This window comes from Trematomus bernacchii, unplaced genomic scaffold (assembly GCF_902827165.1).
Source record: "Trematomus bernacchii unplaced genomic scaffold, fTreBer1.1, whole genome shotgun sequence".
NCBI lineage: Eukaryota > Metazoa > Chordata > Actinopteri > Perciformes > Nototheniidae > Trematomus > Trematomus bernacchii.
The window spans coordinates 1,055,576-1,070,939 of record NW_022987869.1 but is presented as its reverse complement, the minus strand read 5'-3'; the positions used below and the strand labels follow the sequence as shown (position 1 = coordinate 1,070,939).

The 15,364-nt window shown below is 40.8% G+C and overlaps 1 protein-coding gene across 2 annotated transcripts; it reads right to left on the bottom strand.

Moving 5' to 3' along the window:
- Window positions 1-588: 588 nt before the first annotated feature.
- Window positions 589-15,159, bottom strand: prkar1aa (protein kinase, cAMP-dependent, regulatory, type I, alpha (tissue specific extinguisher 1) a). 2 transcript variants are annotated; one of them, XM_034113699.1, is made up of 11 exons: window positions 15,057-15,159; window positions 8,130-8,314; window positions 6,805-6,975; window positions 6,393-6,484; window positions 6,250-6,311; window positions 6,119-6,165; window positions 4,833-4,991; window positions 4,691-4,751; window positions 4,475-4,596; window positions 4,019-4,100; window positions 589-3,856 (listed from the first exon to the last, which is right to left on the bottom strand). In XM_034113699.1, exons 2-11 carry the CDS (start codon window positions 8,298-8,300, stop codon window positions 3,684-3,686), a joined length of 1,140 nt encoding a protein of 379 aa, XP_033969590.1. In that variant the 5' UTR covers window positions 8,301-8,314; window positions 15,057-15,159; the 3' UTR covers window positions 589-3,683. The 2 variants fall into 2 exon arrangements, with proteins under 2 accessions (XP_033969590.1, XP_033969591.1); XM_034113700.1 differs by having other exon boundaries at window positions 6,805-6,972.
- Window positions 15,160-15,364: the final 205 nt, after the last annotated feature.

The window sequence follows — 15,364 nt, the reverse complement described above, 5'->3', positions numbered from 1 at the left end:
GGCCGGGGACTCCGGGTGGCAGTATACACCGTGAAGTGGTTTGCAGCCTGCCAGTAAACTCAAAGCAGAAGAAGAAGAAGTGACGTCAGCGGCTCATCTGCATAATCTTCCCTCAGGGAACTTATTCCGGTGTGAACGTGATCTGTACTAAGTGCCCTGGGGTAATAAGTGCCCTGGGGTAATAAGTGCCGGGGCACTAAGTGCCGGCACTAAGTACGGCAAAGTACTTGGTGTGAACGCGGCTATTGAGAACGCAGTTTAGTTCTGTGGGAACGTCATTTTGAGGAGACAGGGTTGCTGTAGCTTATGTGCATATGACATTAAAACCTTTGAATCTTGAATCTATAACTTAAAAGCATGAAAGATAATTTAGAAATGAATAGTAATCCTGGCAGACATCTGATTGGACCCCAAAAATAACACTTAAATTATTAAATGTTAAAGGATTTTCAAACAGTATCTTTTAGATAGTAGGTACATGTACAAAGAACTGTGTAGTATAAACTAGAAATCATTAAAGGTTAAATGAGTGCATTTTCATTGTTGTAATCACTGCAGCCTTGGAACACAGTTGGCAGAAGACTCATCGAGATACAAAGTACATTTTTATCTTAGTTTTACAGTCGTTGAACAAGAAAGAATACAATGGAAATACTGAAAAGCAAATGTACTTCAAATATAAGGACATTATAAGCATTGCAGGACATAAACAATGTAAAGATATTAGAAAATAAAACAGATGTTGAAACTAAATGTGGTCAGGGCTCTCTACGGGTCAAGAGATTAGGCAACATTAAAATCTGATCTCTTTATTGCTTGAACCGCTGTAAATACAGCCTACAGAAGAATCCAAAACACAGACATTGAAGCACAATCACTCCAGTCAATCTGAAGAAAGGCACCAAAACTACAGGAAGGATGCTCCTCTGAAGAGATCTGCAGAGGAGCAGTGAGTGAGTCAGAAGTACTTTAAAGTCAGAAAACATAGATGATAATAATGATAATACAGTACCAAGTCAAAATGACACTACTTTACATATTGGTGCAACACTCTAAAGACATATTTGATAAACATAAAAGTTCAGACACATTTAACACTGGTGTTTTATACAAAAATATATATCAAACACATCAATAAACTGCAAGCTCAAAATAAGGACTGTCTCCATCTGAGAGAAGAGGGGACAGAATGACCAGCATGTGTGAGACAGGGACTGTTTGACACTTTGACTTGCATACTGTACCTCCAAATACACACGTGTAACAAGGGACATACCTGTAGATTTGTTAACTGTAAGACGGGCCTGTATCTCAAGTACTCAAATCCTCCTCCTCTTCCATCTTTAACAGAGAGTGAAGGGCTGCCTCACAACATTTAACAACTCCAATTCTTTACAGTAAAGGGGTTTCTGTGAAAGGCTGTGGGACTTTTAACAAGTGATGATACGGATTGTTTTATAGGAAATGTAGGATCCAGTGTTTTTTGGAGCATGACATATATTTGGGTCAAAGAGTCAAGATGGCTCTGCCTCTGCCTAAAAAAGCAAATATGGAAATTGTCAGTGTTCAGGACCAGCTGTGTTTTCCATATTTACGGCATAAAACATTTTTGTTTGGCTTTTTTCTTGTGTAAGCATGACAGAAGTACACTTCACAGTGAACTCAAGAGCACATCAACATTTGTCTCTTTGATTATATCATTTTGTACGTCACAAAATTGGCAAAAGATATTTACTCTCAATATATAGATTTGTAGCAGAGCTGTAAATATGATATGATCAAGGGAGATAACGGGAAACCAGGATATTTAAGTGTGTTAGGTATTTGCAGTACCTAACACTGCCGAATATAACACTTAAATATTTACATTTTAAAATGTAAAAGATTATAAAGAAAATGTAAAATGATAGTGAAAATGACTTTTTATTAATACGGAAAAATGAAGATGAAATGGAGAAGTTTGAATTAAAAGCTCATTTAAAATAAGCGATGGTGGAAGAGAAAGGTTTAATGTGAAATGATTTGGATGCTGTAGGTTCACGGCTGGTACTTCTGTAGAACTGTGTGACGATATGCAGGAAACCTAAGTATCTTAATGTCAAGGCAACCCTTAAACAAAAGCGTGTCCACATCAGAGCCAGATCAAAAGCAGGAAGAAAATAAAAGAATACACAGGAGACTGAAGCCACGCTGGCTCTGAGACCATCCTGGGCACAGTGGTGCTTTGAGCTGAATAGAAACATCAACATGCTAACATGTCCTATTTGCTTATTAGCACAGGAGCTGAGGTTTAGGGCATTTGGTTAGATAAAAGTATTGATTCAATTACAAATGCTGAGAGTGGTGCTAAAGCAATGTCAGCAGATCTCCAAAAGGATTTCAAATCATCCTGAGTGGGACATGGATTCTTTAATAGTTGCTGAGATATTTCAGTCCAGACCAAAGCAGCTAACCAACACGGGCTGAACCCAGATGCTAACATGGCTAAAAACATCTCAACAATGAGCAAACAGTGAACCTTTTGGCATTCCCCGTCACAAACATAAAGCCTCTTCATGAACACTGGAGATGTCTGGATGAAGCAACTAACTGTGCATTCACACTGTCAACATTTGTAACCTGATACTGAGGAACTATCATTGTTCACCACATCAAACCGTGGAACATAACTATTCTCTCATACTGTATTTCTATGCAACCTTTTCTATCCCGTCTTAAATTTGACTCATCTATTTACATCAGCTATTGCATATGCACGTTCTACCAAGACATAGTAGTCAGTTTGCTTATTGTTAACCCTGAAATGTTGAGAACCCCAAAGTTTTATGTTAGAAATGTATATTAGGGTCCCCAGCACATAGAAACTGCCGGATGCTAACCTGCATATGTTGGGCAGTTTGCACAATTATTATAAGTTGCGTAAATTAGTATTGATAAGCATTTGCAGACAATAGTTTTAAAATGCTTGGATGATTTGGGAGTGGTTTTGGAGGTTATTGAGGATGCTGAACATTCTGACATTTCCAGGATAAAAAAATGGCAGTTTAACCAGAAAGTGGCCATATTAGTACTTTCTTTATGAATTTTGGGTACCTTTTCAATCTTTAGGGGACTAAAACTGCCATTTTTGATCCCGAAAAATGGATTCAACATCCTCATTAACCTCCAAAACCACTCCAAAATGTGAAATAGCTATTGAATGCATATGCTAATTAATGCAACTTTGAATGCACCTTAGCATCCAGCAGTTTCTTTGTGCTGAGGATACATACTCTACATTTCCAGGTTCACAAGGCTTGCAACTAGAATATAGACTAGATTTGATCCTTGATGTCCATTTATGGCGAGCTCCCTGTACTTCTAGAACCTGTAACAGACCTCTGAACTCTCAGTGAGCAGTGTGAACACACAGTCAGTCATGCACACAGCATTATTTCATCCCAACCACACCTTCAAAGTGAACAAAATACCTATGTGGTTATTTACAACTTAAGGGGATGACGCTCTTCCCTTCATAGGAAACCAATGACATCTCCTGAGTACATCTACAAAAATAAATCAAATAAAGGAGTATCAGACATATTGAAGTCCTGTTATGTGGGTGGCACCATATGAAGAGAGAAGCGGGAAAATGAAGCAGATGTGTGTTAGACCCTGCAGGAGAGAAAGGTGGTCCGAGTCGCTCAGACAGAGAGGGAAACAAAGCTGTTGTACTGCTCAATGTTTCTCTTCAGGATGTCAGAGCAGGGGCCGAGCACTCGCTCAAACCGGGGCCGGTCCAGTTTAACACACTTGAGGGGGCCCAATGCAACAACAGTGGCAGCCCGGGGCCGGTTCATCAGCAGGGCGATCTCACCTGGAAGAGAGCAGTCATCAGGTTACACAGGCAAACTCAATGCTTAGAAGTCCTGCTTTTGTTTAAATAGATACTATATTTAAGGTATTTTTGACTGTTTTCATCCACACTCGGCTTCTATCAGCTTCTTGGTGACAAAAAGCCGGTACACGTCTGATTTACCAAAGTAGTCTGAGGGTCCCAGTCTGCCGACCTCCACAAACTCCTCGTCCTCGGAGCGCCTCTGCAGCACCGCGGCTGTACCCTGGGAGCACAACAGAGACCACTTACACCACAGAACATTCACATCCAAGTCGCAGATGCACTGATTATAGAGCCCAATTTCTCCAGAGAAATCCAATGTAGCTGTTATCAAGCTAATGGTGGAATGCATGACAAAATAGAAAATATTCTTTGGGGGAAAAACTTTGGTAGTTGTTTCATTTAAACTACTTTTGTTCACCCTAAAAGATATTGCATTTTTAAATTGCCACAGTAACTGTTTAATGACATTGGTGCTGTCTAAGTAATGGGAAATCAATTGTTGACAGAATTCACACTGAGGGGTTCAACACCAAAACAAGTTGCCTGCCAATCCATGCGCTGTGTGCTGATTGTTGCTACAGAAGGTGTTCCTACCTCCAGAATGATGAAGAACTCATCCCCAGGCTGACCCTGCACCACTATTTTCTGGCTGTCCTCAAAATGCACAGTCTCCAAGGCATCGGCCACCATCAGACGCTCCCACTTATCCAGAGACTCTGTCAGGAGCAACAGCAGGTCAGCAGCTCAGTGATATCTTCTTTTAAAAACAGGAAGCACTGCTTCAATCTGATAAGACACTACAGTTCTTACCTAGAATGGACACCTTGCTGAGGAACTCCTCATACATTTTGCGCTTTCTCAAAGTGCTTCCCTAAAAATAGAAATGGTGTCAGTTCATGACGATCTGATCATGCTTGTGTCATTTCATTTCGGGCCTGGGACTGCAGCTCACCATCAGTATTCTCCTGTAGCTGTCTCTGTCGATGCCCCACAATTTGACGTCAGACTTGGCCCGGACTGAAGCTGCTCGAGGGGTCCCGTAGATCAGAGCCAGTTCCCCAAAGCTGCCCCCCTCCCCAATGCTGGTCACCCATTCATTGTTCACATATATCTAAATATAGATATAAAAGATAAAGCAGAAATAGGTGAGCCGGTTTCTATTGACATCAATCATTGTATCTATAATATGATAATGATGGCTGATGAGGGCTAAGTTTGTCTATACTGCATCCACAACATTCATATGCCAGTTAAGTGATCAACATCTAGTTTTTCATTTCTTTTCCTGACATCAAAATATCACATGACCAAAACCACGTTAAGGTATTTGATATTTAAGTATACATCAATTACAACTAGCTATACATACAATTTAACAACAAAAGAGAAAGGCCCCAAAAGATGACATCAGGGTACTTTCCCTCTATGCAAGGCCACGCCCCTTTTGGGGTGAAAACACTTGCTATCATTTTAATGGCTGTAAATACAGATTCTGACGTTTTCGGCAATCACATCAAAAAAGTAATACCGCGCCTTTTTTTATCTACAAGGAGCCCAGTTATGATGGTCAGACGGACAAACAATTCACGGTTGAATTGAAATCAATAGGAGACGGATGACTGGTTTAATTTAATAGGGAGGGATGAAACCCTCTTTAATGGTCACACATGCAGAGCACACAGCACACACAGTGAAATTTGGCCTCTGCTTTTAACCCATCCTAGTACAAGGAGTCTAGTACTAGGAGCAGTGGGCAGCTATTGGTCAGTCTGCCGGTGGACGAGCGGCAGGCTAACACTGAAACTGTGATTTCTGAATCAGATCGTTTCTTTTACTGTCCTTTTTCTGTAGAGGAAGTAAAGAAATCGTAATGCAGGATTTTAGGCATGAAGAAAAGATGCCTTGTTTTCACTGGAAAGTGGGCGTGGCCTAATATTATCCAGGAGTGATGTAGCGCAGCTATAAGGTTAAATTCTCTTTCGCTAAAGTTAAAGCTGTACAATTATATTAATATTTCTGTCCACTTGGGGGCAGCAGAACACCTGCAACATAACTCCACAGAGCAACCTCATTGTTAAATAAAGAAATTGTTGGTTTTAGTCTTGTTAGTACTCCAAACTTGTCCCTGTCTGAACCACTAAAGGACGTGGAGGTAAAGTCGTTTTTGAATACGTTAATACAATGACAGTTGGTTATGAAGTTCAAAAATGCACACAAAGTATAAGGAAGAGCTCTTACATCCATGTCTCCCTGGTCGATAACATAGAAGTTGTCCCCCTCATCACCTGCAACAGGAGCAATGAAGAGTCCTATGAATGAATGAACATAAAGAAACTTCTCCATATGTTATGCCTGTGTATAAAACGTACCTTGTTGGATGACTGTTTCTCCAGCAATGTAGTTGACAGAAAACATTGCGTCAAAAATGTCACTGGTGGGCAAAAAAAGACTCTGGTTAGATGGAAAGGCGTTAAGAAAGATTGAAAACGACCAATCTGAGTGGAGCCATTACCTCCTCTCATTGTCGTCCAGGTGTGCAAACAGCACATTCTTCTCCATGGCTTTAGACAGCGACGCCATGCTCTTGTAGTCTTTTGGGATAACCTGGGGGGAGAAAGCTTCTTTAGATTTGGAATCAAGTCCAATATCAATATTCCTGATTTGCTCTTTAGTAGCTAAATGCTCCACTATGTTCTCTGCTCCGTTAACCTGCACGATGAGAACAGAGTTTTAGAGCCAGCTACTTTGCTAAAGTCTAGGCTTCATTCCTCAGTAGAGCGGAGTGTGTGGAGCTCTCTCGGTTGGTTCATCACATCACCCACTACACATGTTGTCAGTTCATAGAATACAAATATGGATTTGTGCAGCTTTGAAAACAGTATGAAGGTGTGTGGAATAAGAAAATGAAAGGAACCACCACAGACCTTTCTGACATAGGAGGCGGCGTCCTCCTCAGTGTACACCTCGGCACTGATGGCTCCTCTCCGGTTCCGGCCCCTCACCACAGGGTTCATGGGCGGGGACACTTCGTCCTCGCGTGAGTCTGACCGCGAGCTCGACTTCCTCTGAGAAGACATCTGCTGGACCTCCTCCTGCTGGGCAACAGGTACACAGAACCATACATGTGACACTCAAGAATAATTAAATCCTCAGATTAAGGATGGGTATCGTCGTATTTTTTAACTTAGTTTTTATTTCAGAACCAACATAAGGAGATCAACAAAAAAGCAGATAAAAAAAAAGAGACATATTAAAGATAAGTACATAAACAAAACAAAAGTTGTGGCGGGACTCTTTTTAGAAATATTTCTGTCTGGATCCTTAGAGAATATGTTATTTGCTCCATCTGATAGAATTCCCACACCTTCTCAGTCCATAAAGTGGATGTTGGGGGTCAGGTTTTATCCACTAAATTGTGATACATTGAATTGTTGCTGTAGGCAATATTTACCTCAATGCCTTCTGGTCGCACACCTAGCAGTGCCACCTTAGGATCCTTTGTCAAATGTTGGTGGAACACTTCATTTAGGGCCTCGAACACTTCATCCCAGAACTTTCTTGGTTTAGGGCACGACCAAAACACATGGGTATGGGTGCCTACTTGTGCACCACAACTTCTCCAGCATCTATCTGAGTTTGTTGGACTCATTTTAGCTACTATTTCTGCTGTTCTAAAAAATCTTGATCGATACGATACTTTAACGTTATTTGATCGGTTCTTTTTGTTATCTTTTAAGGGAAAAACAAATTGGAAACAGAATTAACTTTGCTTTATTTTATGTAAAATATTTTTTCTTGTGACAAATTATTAAAGACTAATGTGATGATGGAAATGCAAAACAAATGAAAAAAAGAATGAATAAGTGCAAAATAAAAAATGGTTACATTGAATCCATGTTTGTAAGAGTTAGTTAACTCCCTGTGGGGGCTCTGGGCTGCCAGCAAACATAACACACCTGACGTGGTAACGTTACACGTAAATGGGGCACCAGAGCTACGAGTGATAGCAGTTATTTTCATTATCCGACTGAATATGATGCCTTTTGGCCAGATGTTTGGACAGCTTATGACAAACAAGCATGATCTAAATCGGGCCATGTAGAGTGTAACTCAACTTTTGAAAGCTCCGTTCTCTCCGTTTTGAATTTGTAGCCCTGGGGCCCATTCATTACCTGGTTTAGCAATCCCTGCCTTAGATGGGCCCTACATCCTGCATTCATCAATAGTTATATACGAGTTGAGCCCCCACCTTCTCCAGTCTGTCGAAGTGATCCCTGAGGAAGGCCAGGGGCCGGTCGGGCCGGGTGGTGCACAGCTGGATGATGCAGTCCTTGAGCAGCTTCTGGATGTTGTGCTTCTGGACATACTGCTCGCACTCTCGGAGGCTACGCTCCTCCTCACCGCTTGTGCTCGAGGCCATTTTTGTCTTGTGACCTGGAAGAAGAGGAGAAGGGAAAACAAAACGGATCAGGAAGCAGCATTCTGATATTGGGAATTATTCGGAAACTGTGCTTTATTTTTGACCTATGAACTTAAGGGGTATCCCAATTGAAAGTTACAAATAGCATGCCATGTTTAGAGGGGACAAGCACTGGCCCTTCCATACTTTCATTTCCTTTCATGTCTAAAAGATAAACCTTATTAAACATTATTTCACAGCTTCTCTAAAATATGTGTCCCATAAACCTTTCAAATGAGAAACATGCCATACTATGATTGATTCCTATCTTGAATAATGTAACAAGAACCATAATATGACTTTATACTGACACATTTTGCTGGGTGATAAAAGCAATAAAGATGATTATCTAAAAAAACTCAAACATTTGCTCAATGACTTTGTGTGATGTATGTGATGGAAGAATCATTCTTTATTGAAGCAGGTTAGGTATAAAGTGAATCAATTTGTGTTGATACAGAACGGTTTCGAGCCACAAAAATGTTTGGCATTAAAAACATAACCTGTAGTAAAGATTGGAAGATGGACACTAATTTTGGAAAACATTGTCTACACACTGAAAAATAAAACGCAAAAAAGCTAGTGCGCTGATCCTCAGATCAGGGGGGCTGGGGAACACCGGTTCAATCCCACCCTGCAGTCAACATCTCACACGTAGATGCATTTGTAACGATAAAATAAAAATAGATTCTAACAAATTGGTAAGATTTATTTTATTGTTCAAATGTAAGTACCTTGTAACCACATTCTCTACTTTTACTTCAACATTTTGAGATTCTGAATCTGGAACTTTTACTGGAACTCTTGAGGTAGCCCTGATGCATTGCCTCATTAGAGAACTCCTTTTACCACAGTTATCAAACTATTGATCAGCAGGGTCATTGTTACTCCATTCATAGGAGCAGGTTAGTTAAGGTGAGTATTTTCTCCTGGAACGCAGTAAATTAAGATAAATGACAGAATTACGTTGTTAAGGATTTCAATTGTATGCTAGTTTGTACTTTTACTCCACTACATTTATTTAATACCTTCAGTTACTTTACAGATTTGGATTAATGATGTGAAATATAATCAACACTTAAATAAGACTTTAGTAACTTACTAGAGTAACATTTTGAATGCAGGGTTGCGGTCGAATAGTCCAAAAATCAGCTCCTATCGTCTATCCCTATCGTCTATCCCTTGACCTCTGAGTGAAAGGTCACGGGGTTAAGGGATAGTGGATAGGAGAATTCAAAAGGACTTAGGAGAAGAGACTGCGGTGCTTTGAGAATCCGACTGCACTTTCACTATCCAACGTGTTTATGATGCGCCAGGGGAGGTCATAAATGTGCGCCTGCTGCTGTGGGGAAACTATGGAAACTACAGTTTTCTATACAGCGGACTACAACATGGATGTTTAATAAGAACGAGGGACTACTGTAACTCATCTAGAGACTCTGCACCGTGCTCTGATGCTGTTGTTTTATGCTTTATGAACGGGGACAACAGAGAAACATATTCTTCATGACCAAAGTTGAAATTGAAATAAAAAAGGAAAGTGAAACTTATGCTCGTCACCCTCTCCCTCCGGTCCACATTAATACAAATGATCCCAATACGTATTATTGTATGAAAAGATCTTAAAATCAATACAAATGTATTTATTATAAACGTTAGTCCTTAACATCTATCACTGTGTATATCACCATTCAAACATCTTTTAAAAGTTGAACAAACCCCACACAGCTCAGTAAAGACTGTGAAATGTTGACTTTATTTGATAATTTCAGTAAAAACTAACGTTCATATTTCTCTTTTTGATTATAATACTGATGAACGTTCAAAACAAAGCACTTTGGCAACTTACCACATACGTTTTAAAATGCTTAATAAGCACCGTAACTTTCATGATATAATTTCTCGGTCATAATCGGTTGTTTCCGTGAACGACCGAATGTTGTGTGACGGCAAATGCTGCAATATATACACTTTTCAGCATACAAGATTAATTCAAGTGAAGCACAGTGCATATATCCCTTATATCCCTTCACAGAACGGATGCTTTTAAATAAGGTTTAATGATATGATGGAATCAAAGCTGAACTGTATAACATAAAAAGGCACACATGCTGAAAACCCAACCCCAGAAGGGGGGTGTGGGGGGATTCTTAGGAGATTTTTAGAAATACTAACATATAAATACGCATTCTGGTACACTCTGAGATGAAAATAAATACATCTATTACTACCCGACATATTAATAATATTTTATGCCATTGTTTGTTTTTCACTTTGTTCTGAAGCTGAACATGCTGCTCCACACAGAGAGAAGAGCAAAGAGGAGATAGTCTGTGTGAATTACTTTAAATTGTGGGTAAGGGTAGATAGCCCCCATTGTTCTGTGACCTGTCAATCATCAAACCGGGGGTCATATTTCATTATCTGTTCATTTGTATCTGAAGTTGTACCCATGGATGTATAAAGAATAGAGAGGCGAAGTCCCTCCCTTTCCGGTGGACCTCCATGGGACCTTATTTCGGAAAAATTATGTATTGTCAATGGAGAGAAAGATTATCTTTCGATCCCGTTTGAATTGTGCCACAAATTACACATATGATGTTTGTCAATTTAAAAGATAATTTTGCAAGTCAAAAAAAAAATAATGTGTCGTAAAACTGTAACACATTTGTTTGTGTGAAACGCTCAATGAACTACATCTCTGGTCTCACAGAACAACAAACGTCACCAAGATGGCCGTCACTACTGTCTTGCCAAAAAAGGGATTGACTAGCAGAGATGGGGTCGTTACTAAAAAAAAGTAATATATTACATATTACATATTACTTTAAAAAAAAAGTAATATATTACACTACTTCGTTACTCTCTACATAAAGTAACTCGTTACTTTACTCGTTACTTTACTCGTTACTTTACTCGCAGGGCCGGCCCGCCCCTCCCTACAGGCAGATCACGCAGACTGCTAAAGTTTCAAATGTTCTCTTTAGTTCAGTTTCCATTGTCGCATAAAGGCCCTGACACACCAGGCAGTCACCAGAGAACTCACCGACACCGACAGTTCCATCGACGAGTTCTCCTGCGTCTTGGCCATGTGTCGCACTGGAAATCACCGCAAAGACTTCAGCCGAGCACGTACGAACTGCGCATGCGTGAGTGGCAATAACTCTCCTTACCAGCAGGCGGCGGTAGTGTGTATTCGTCATTCAAAATAGGCAACAACCGGAAGACAGAGAAGAAGAACAGACTGATATAAACAAACAAATAGCGTGTGCGTTCCATTTTCACTCTCGTCCATCGAAAACATGTTTTAGAATATAAAAATACATGAATGATGAAATGAGCACATAAAGTGCAGACATACTATAAAATCACAGTTAATAGACCTGCATCTGATGATCGCAGTGTTCTGGCGGGTGTGTCGTTTATTGAGTCAGCAATGTAGTAATGTATGTAATGTAATAATGGCCACTTCTTGCTAAATTTACGATGAGATGAAAAACCGGACTTGACCAAACAAATCACGGAGCTCTCAGCAGAGGACAGCCGGGGGACGCTCCCGCCGATATCAGAGATGTCCCTGCTATGTGTGGGAGGTAAGAGAGGACATTTAAGGGCTATGTTTGATGTCTTTAAGCATCACCTGCTGGGGTTTAGCTGCTGTCCTGTGCCTTTTTTTATCGTTTGTTTACGTCCCTCACTTCCGTTTCGCTTCTCATTTGCTAGCTGAACAGCTGATCAGAGTGGTTTCTTGGCCCGATAGCTTGTGGCAGTATTTTGGCCGATTCAACATGTTGAATCGGCCGGGTGTCGACCGTGAAAGGCCAAATAAGGCGTGTCACGGCCGAGGGTTCGGGACACACCAAATTGACTTTGGGCGACAAGGAACCCGTTGTCGCCAGACAACGCAAGACGGCCGAATACGGCCTGGTGTGTCAGGGCCTTAAGACTGATCCAGATAGCTCTGACCATGGCTGTCCTCTGTCTCCTGCTATCTGTATTTTGCGCAGTATATCTCTGAACGATGCGATGGTGATTCCACTGTGCAAATGGGCAACATTACCTCTACTATGAAGGATGCTACAAGCCTGTCCATCTCTGCTTTGGTTACCGGTCCTCCAAATTCTAATTTGTGCTGCTTCGGAGTCGGCAGCGGCGCACTCACAACATCCTCACTCTGGGTTCGGGGGTCCTTAGCTATTAGCTTCACCTTAGCATGTGTTCTTTGCAGGTGTTTGTTGAGGTTTGACGTGGTGTTTGCAGCAGTGGATAACAGCTTCTGGCCTGGACACAGTTTGCACCTCACCGTCACATTCCTGTCTATTCTTCGGACGAACTCAAAATAATGGGCATACCTCCACCCCTCGAAAGTTATCGCTGACTCTGCCATGTTTATGCAGCAGTGCACGTGGAGATGTGGACGCGCAAGTCGCGCAGATTACATACATATAAACCTGCGGCGGAAACCCCTCGTCTGTCAGTGTGATTATGACTGATTTTATAAAAGTAACGAAGTAACGCGTGTCGGGGCAATGTTAGTAACTGTAGTGTGATTACTGAATTATAAATTACATTATATTTAAACGCGTTACACTACTCCGTTACCGACAAAAGTAATATTATTACAGTAACGCGTTACTTTGTAACGCGTTACACCCAACTCTGTTGACTACCCTCACTATCACCACAATGAAACACGTCCAGAAGAATGTCATGCAAAGCTGCCTGCCTTCCTTTGATTCTCTCTGAACTGCCTGATCTTTTTAATGTTTAATGTCAACCATTTGTGCAGATAGCATGAAGTAGAAAAGATCGCCGATGCTAATGTAGCGTTAGCATTTCTCCCCCGGGCTTAAATGGTGTATTATAGAATGATCACACCGGTGTGACAGTACTATTCAAAGGGTTCACGAAATATGACTACTACTCTTACTTTTTAACATTTTGGGTTACTTAATGTTACTTCATGTTAAGGCTAATAAAAATGACAAGGCTAAGGCTGTAATGCTAACTAACGTGCTTGCTACTAGCTAGGTAGCTAACTGGATCCAGCCACTCCTGGTCCTTTCATCAGACGGGAAGCGAAAGAACGAGCAAGACCCATTGCTGGTATGATAACAACCTGGTACTAAGCACACAGGCATCTTGTTAAAGTTATATTATCTTAGCTATCTCTTATTTAGTGGAGGAAAACAATTGTGACATCAGTTATGACATCACTTACTCTGGGATTTGTAGTCTTTCTAGTTGCGTATTTTTCATAGTCTTATATTTCAACAGTTTTACGACAAACTGTGACTTTTTTGACATGGAAATGATTTTTTAAGATTGACAAACATCATATGTGTAATTCATGGCACAATTCAAACGCGATCGAAAGATAAGTTTTCTCTCTCCATTGACTTCAATACATAATTTTTCCTAAATAAGGTCCCATGGACCGGAAGTAGATGGGCGTGACTTCGCCACTCTATGGGTGTTTCTCAATCGCGAGTACGCTTGCTTGGTAGCACATGTCTGGCGAGCATCTTGCTTCAGAAGCGAGGCAAGAATACTTCCTGGCATTCGGAAAACAAAGAGTGGAACAGGCTAGCAAGTGTGCAGGTGTGCGTCATATGAGAGGCCCCGCCTCTTACATTTTCAGTCACAGATTTGGGGAAATTGGTCCGTGCGCAAAGCATTGTGGGGATTTTAAGACCGCGGAGTCTACTCATGTGCAGCCTCGATATTTCTCCAAACGGAGTACGCCGGGCTCGGTAGATTTCCAAGTATGCTGGAGATTGGAACAGTACTTCGGCGGCACTCGATGACGTAGTATGTTTGAAATAGTGGCTCTGCAGCAGCTTTACTCGCGATTGAGAAACACCCTATAGTTCTACCGCAAAGTTATTCTCCGTGGGGACTTCCGGCAACAATCTTGATTCTGATTGGCCAGAAGACTAGAAAAAACATCAGCAAAGATGTTTTATTGAGATGATGATCACTACGTGACAGAAGTTTTCAAAACCGTTTATGGTCGGTACTTCCAGTCCAAAGCCTACTGCATGCACAGCGTTAGAAAATCGGGCCTTCAAAATAAAAGTCTGCCTTTTTCAAAAAAAATGTCTTCACTCACACATCTGCGACCCACTCGAAACGGGTCCGCGACCCACCAGTTGAGAACCACTGATCTAGAGAATTCGAACGGCACTTATCATGGCTGCCACTGAGGTACTTCCGGGTCATTTCACTCCGTTAGGAAGGTTCCTAAGCTAAATGGACTATTCGACTGCAACCCAGGACTTTCACTTGTAACAGAGTATTAGTACTACACTCTGTTACTTCTACTTTTACTTCATTACAAGGTCCAAGTACTTTTTCCACCTCTGCTATGCTACCCAACTAGCCATTGAGCTATAGCTGTAGTACACTCACTCAGTATTATTTAGTATTTAGCAGAGCTGAGGCTGGTCTATTTACACTGTTAGCTTCTAGCAATGCAATGCAATGCAACACACGTGAAAAATTACTGTTATTTCACCAGATGATTTCTTATGATAAGCCTTCTTGAAATACTGACCACAAACATTAGCTTAGCGAGCTAACAGTTAGCACGACAGCCTCGTCTGAAAACAAGGTGAATAATGAGCGGTAACAGACGGAAACACGACCCAGGCTGACACTAAGTCATGCAGGACAGTGTGCCATTATTCACACAGCAAACAATAAAAACATATTTACCAAATATCAAATGACGTGGCTCTGATTGTTTTCCTTCTTGACAGCAGAAAACCACCACTTCCGCCTGGACGTTTCACAATAAAAGCATCGCCTCTAATTCAAGAAAAGAAGATGATAAATTCGTTATGTGTTTTAAGAAATCTCTAATAACAACAAATAACATATACCGGTCCAAATTATATCCATAGAAGGTATACTGAAACTGCAAACTTTCGACTTTTTTACCGTTTTTTTTTATCTTGAAACACTCACGGATTTGATTAGTTATTTTGATATGACATGATGGTCTTTATAGATGTTAAAAACAA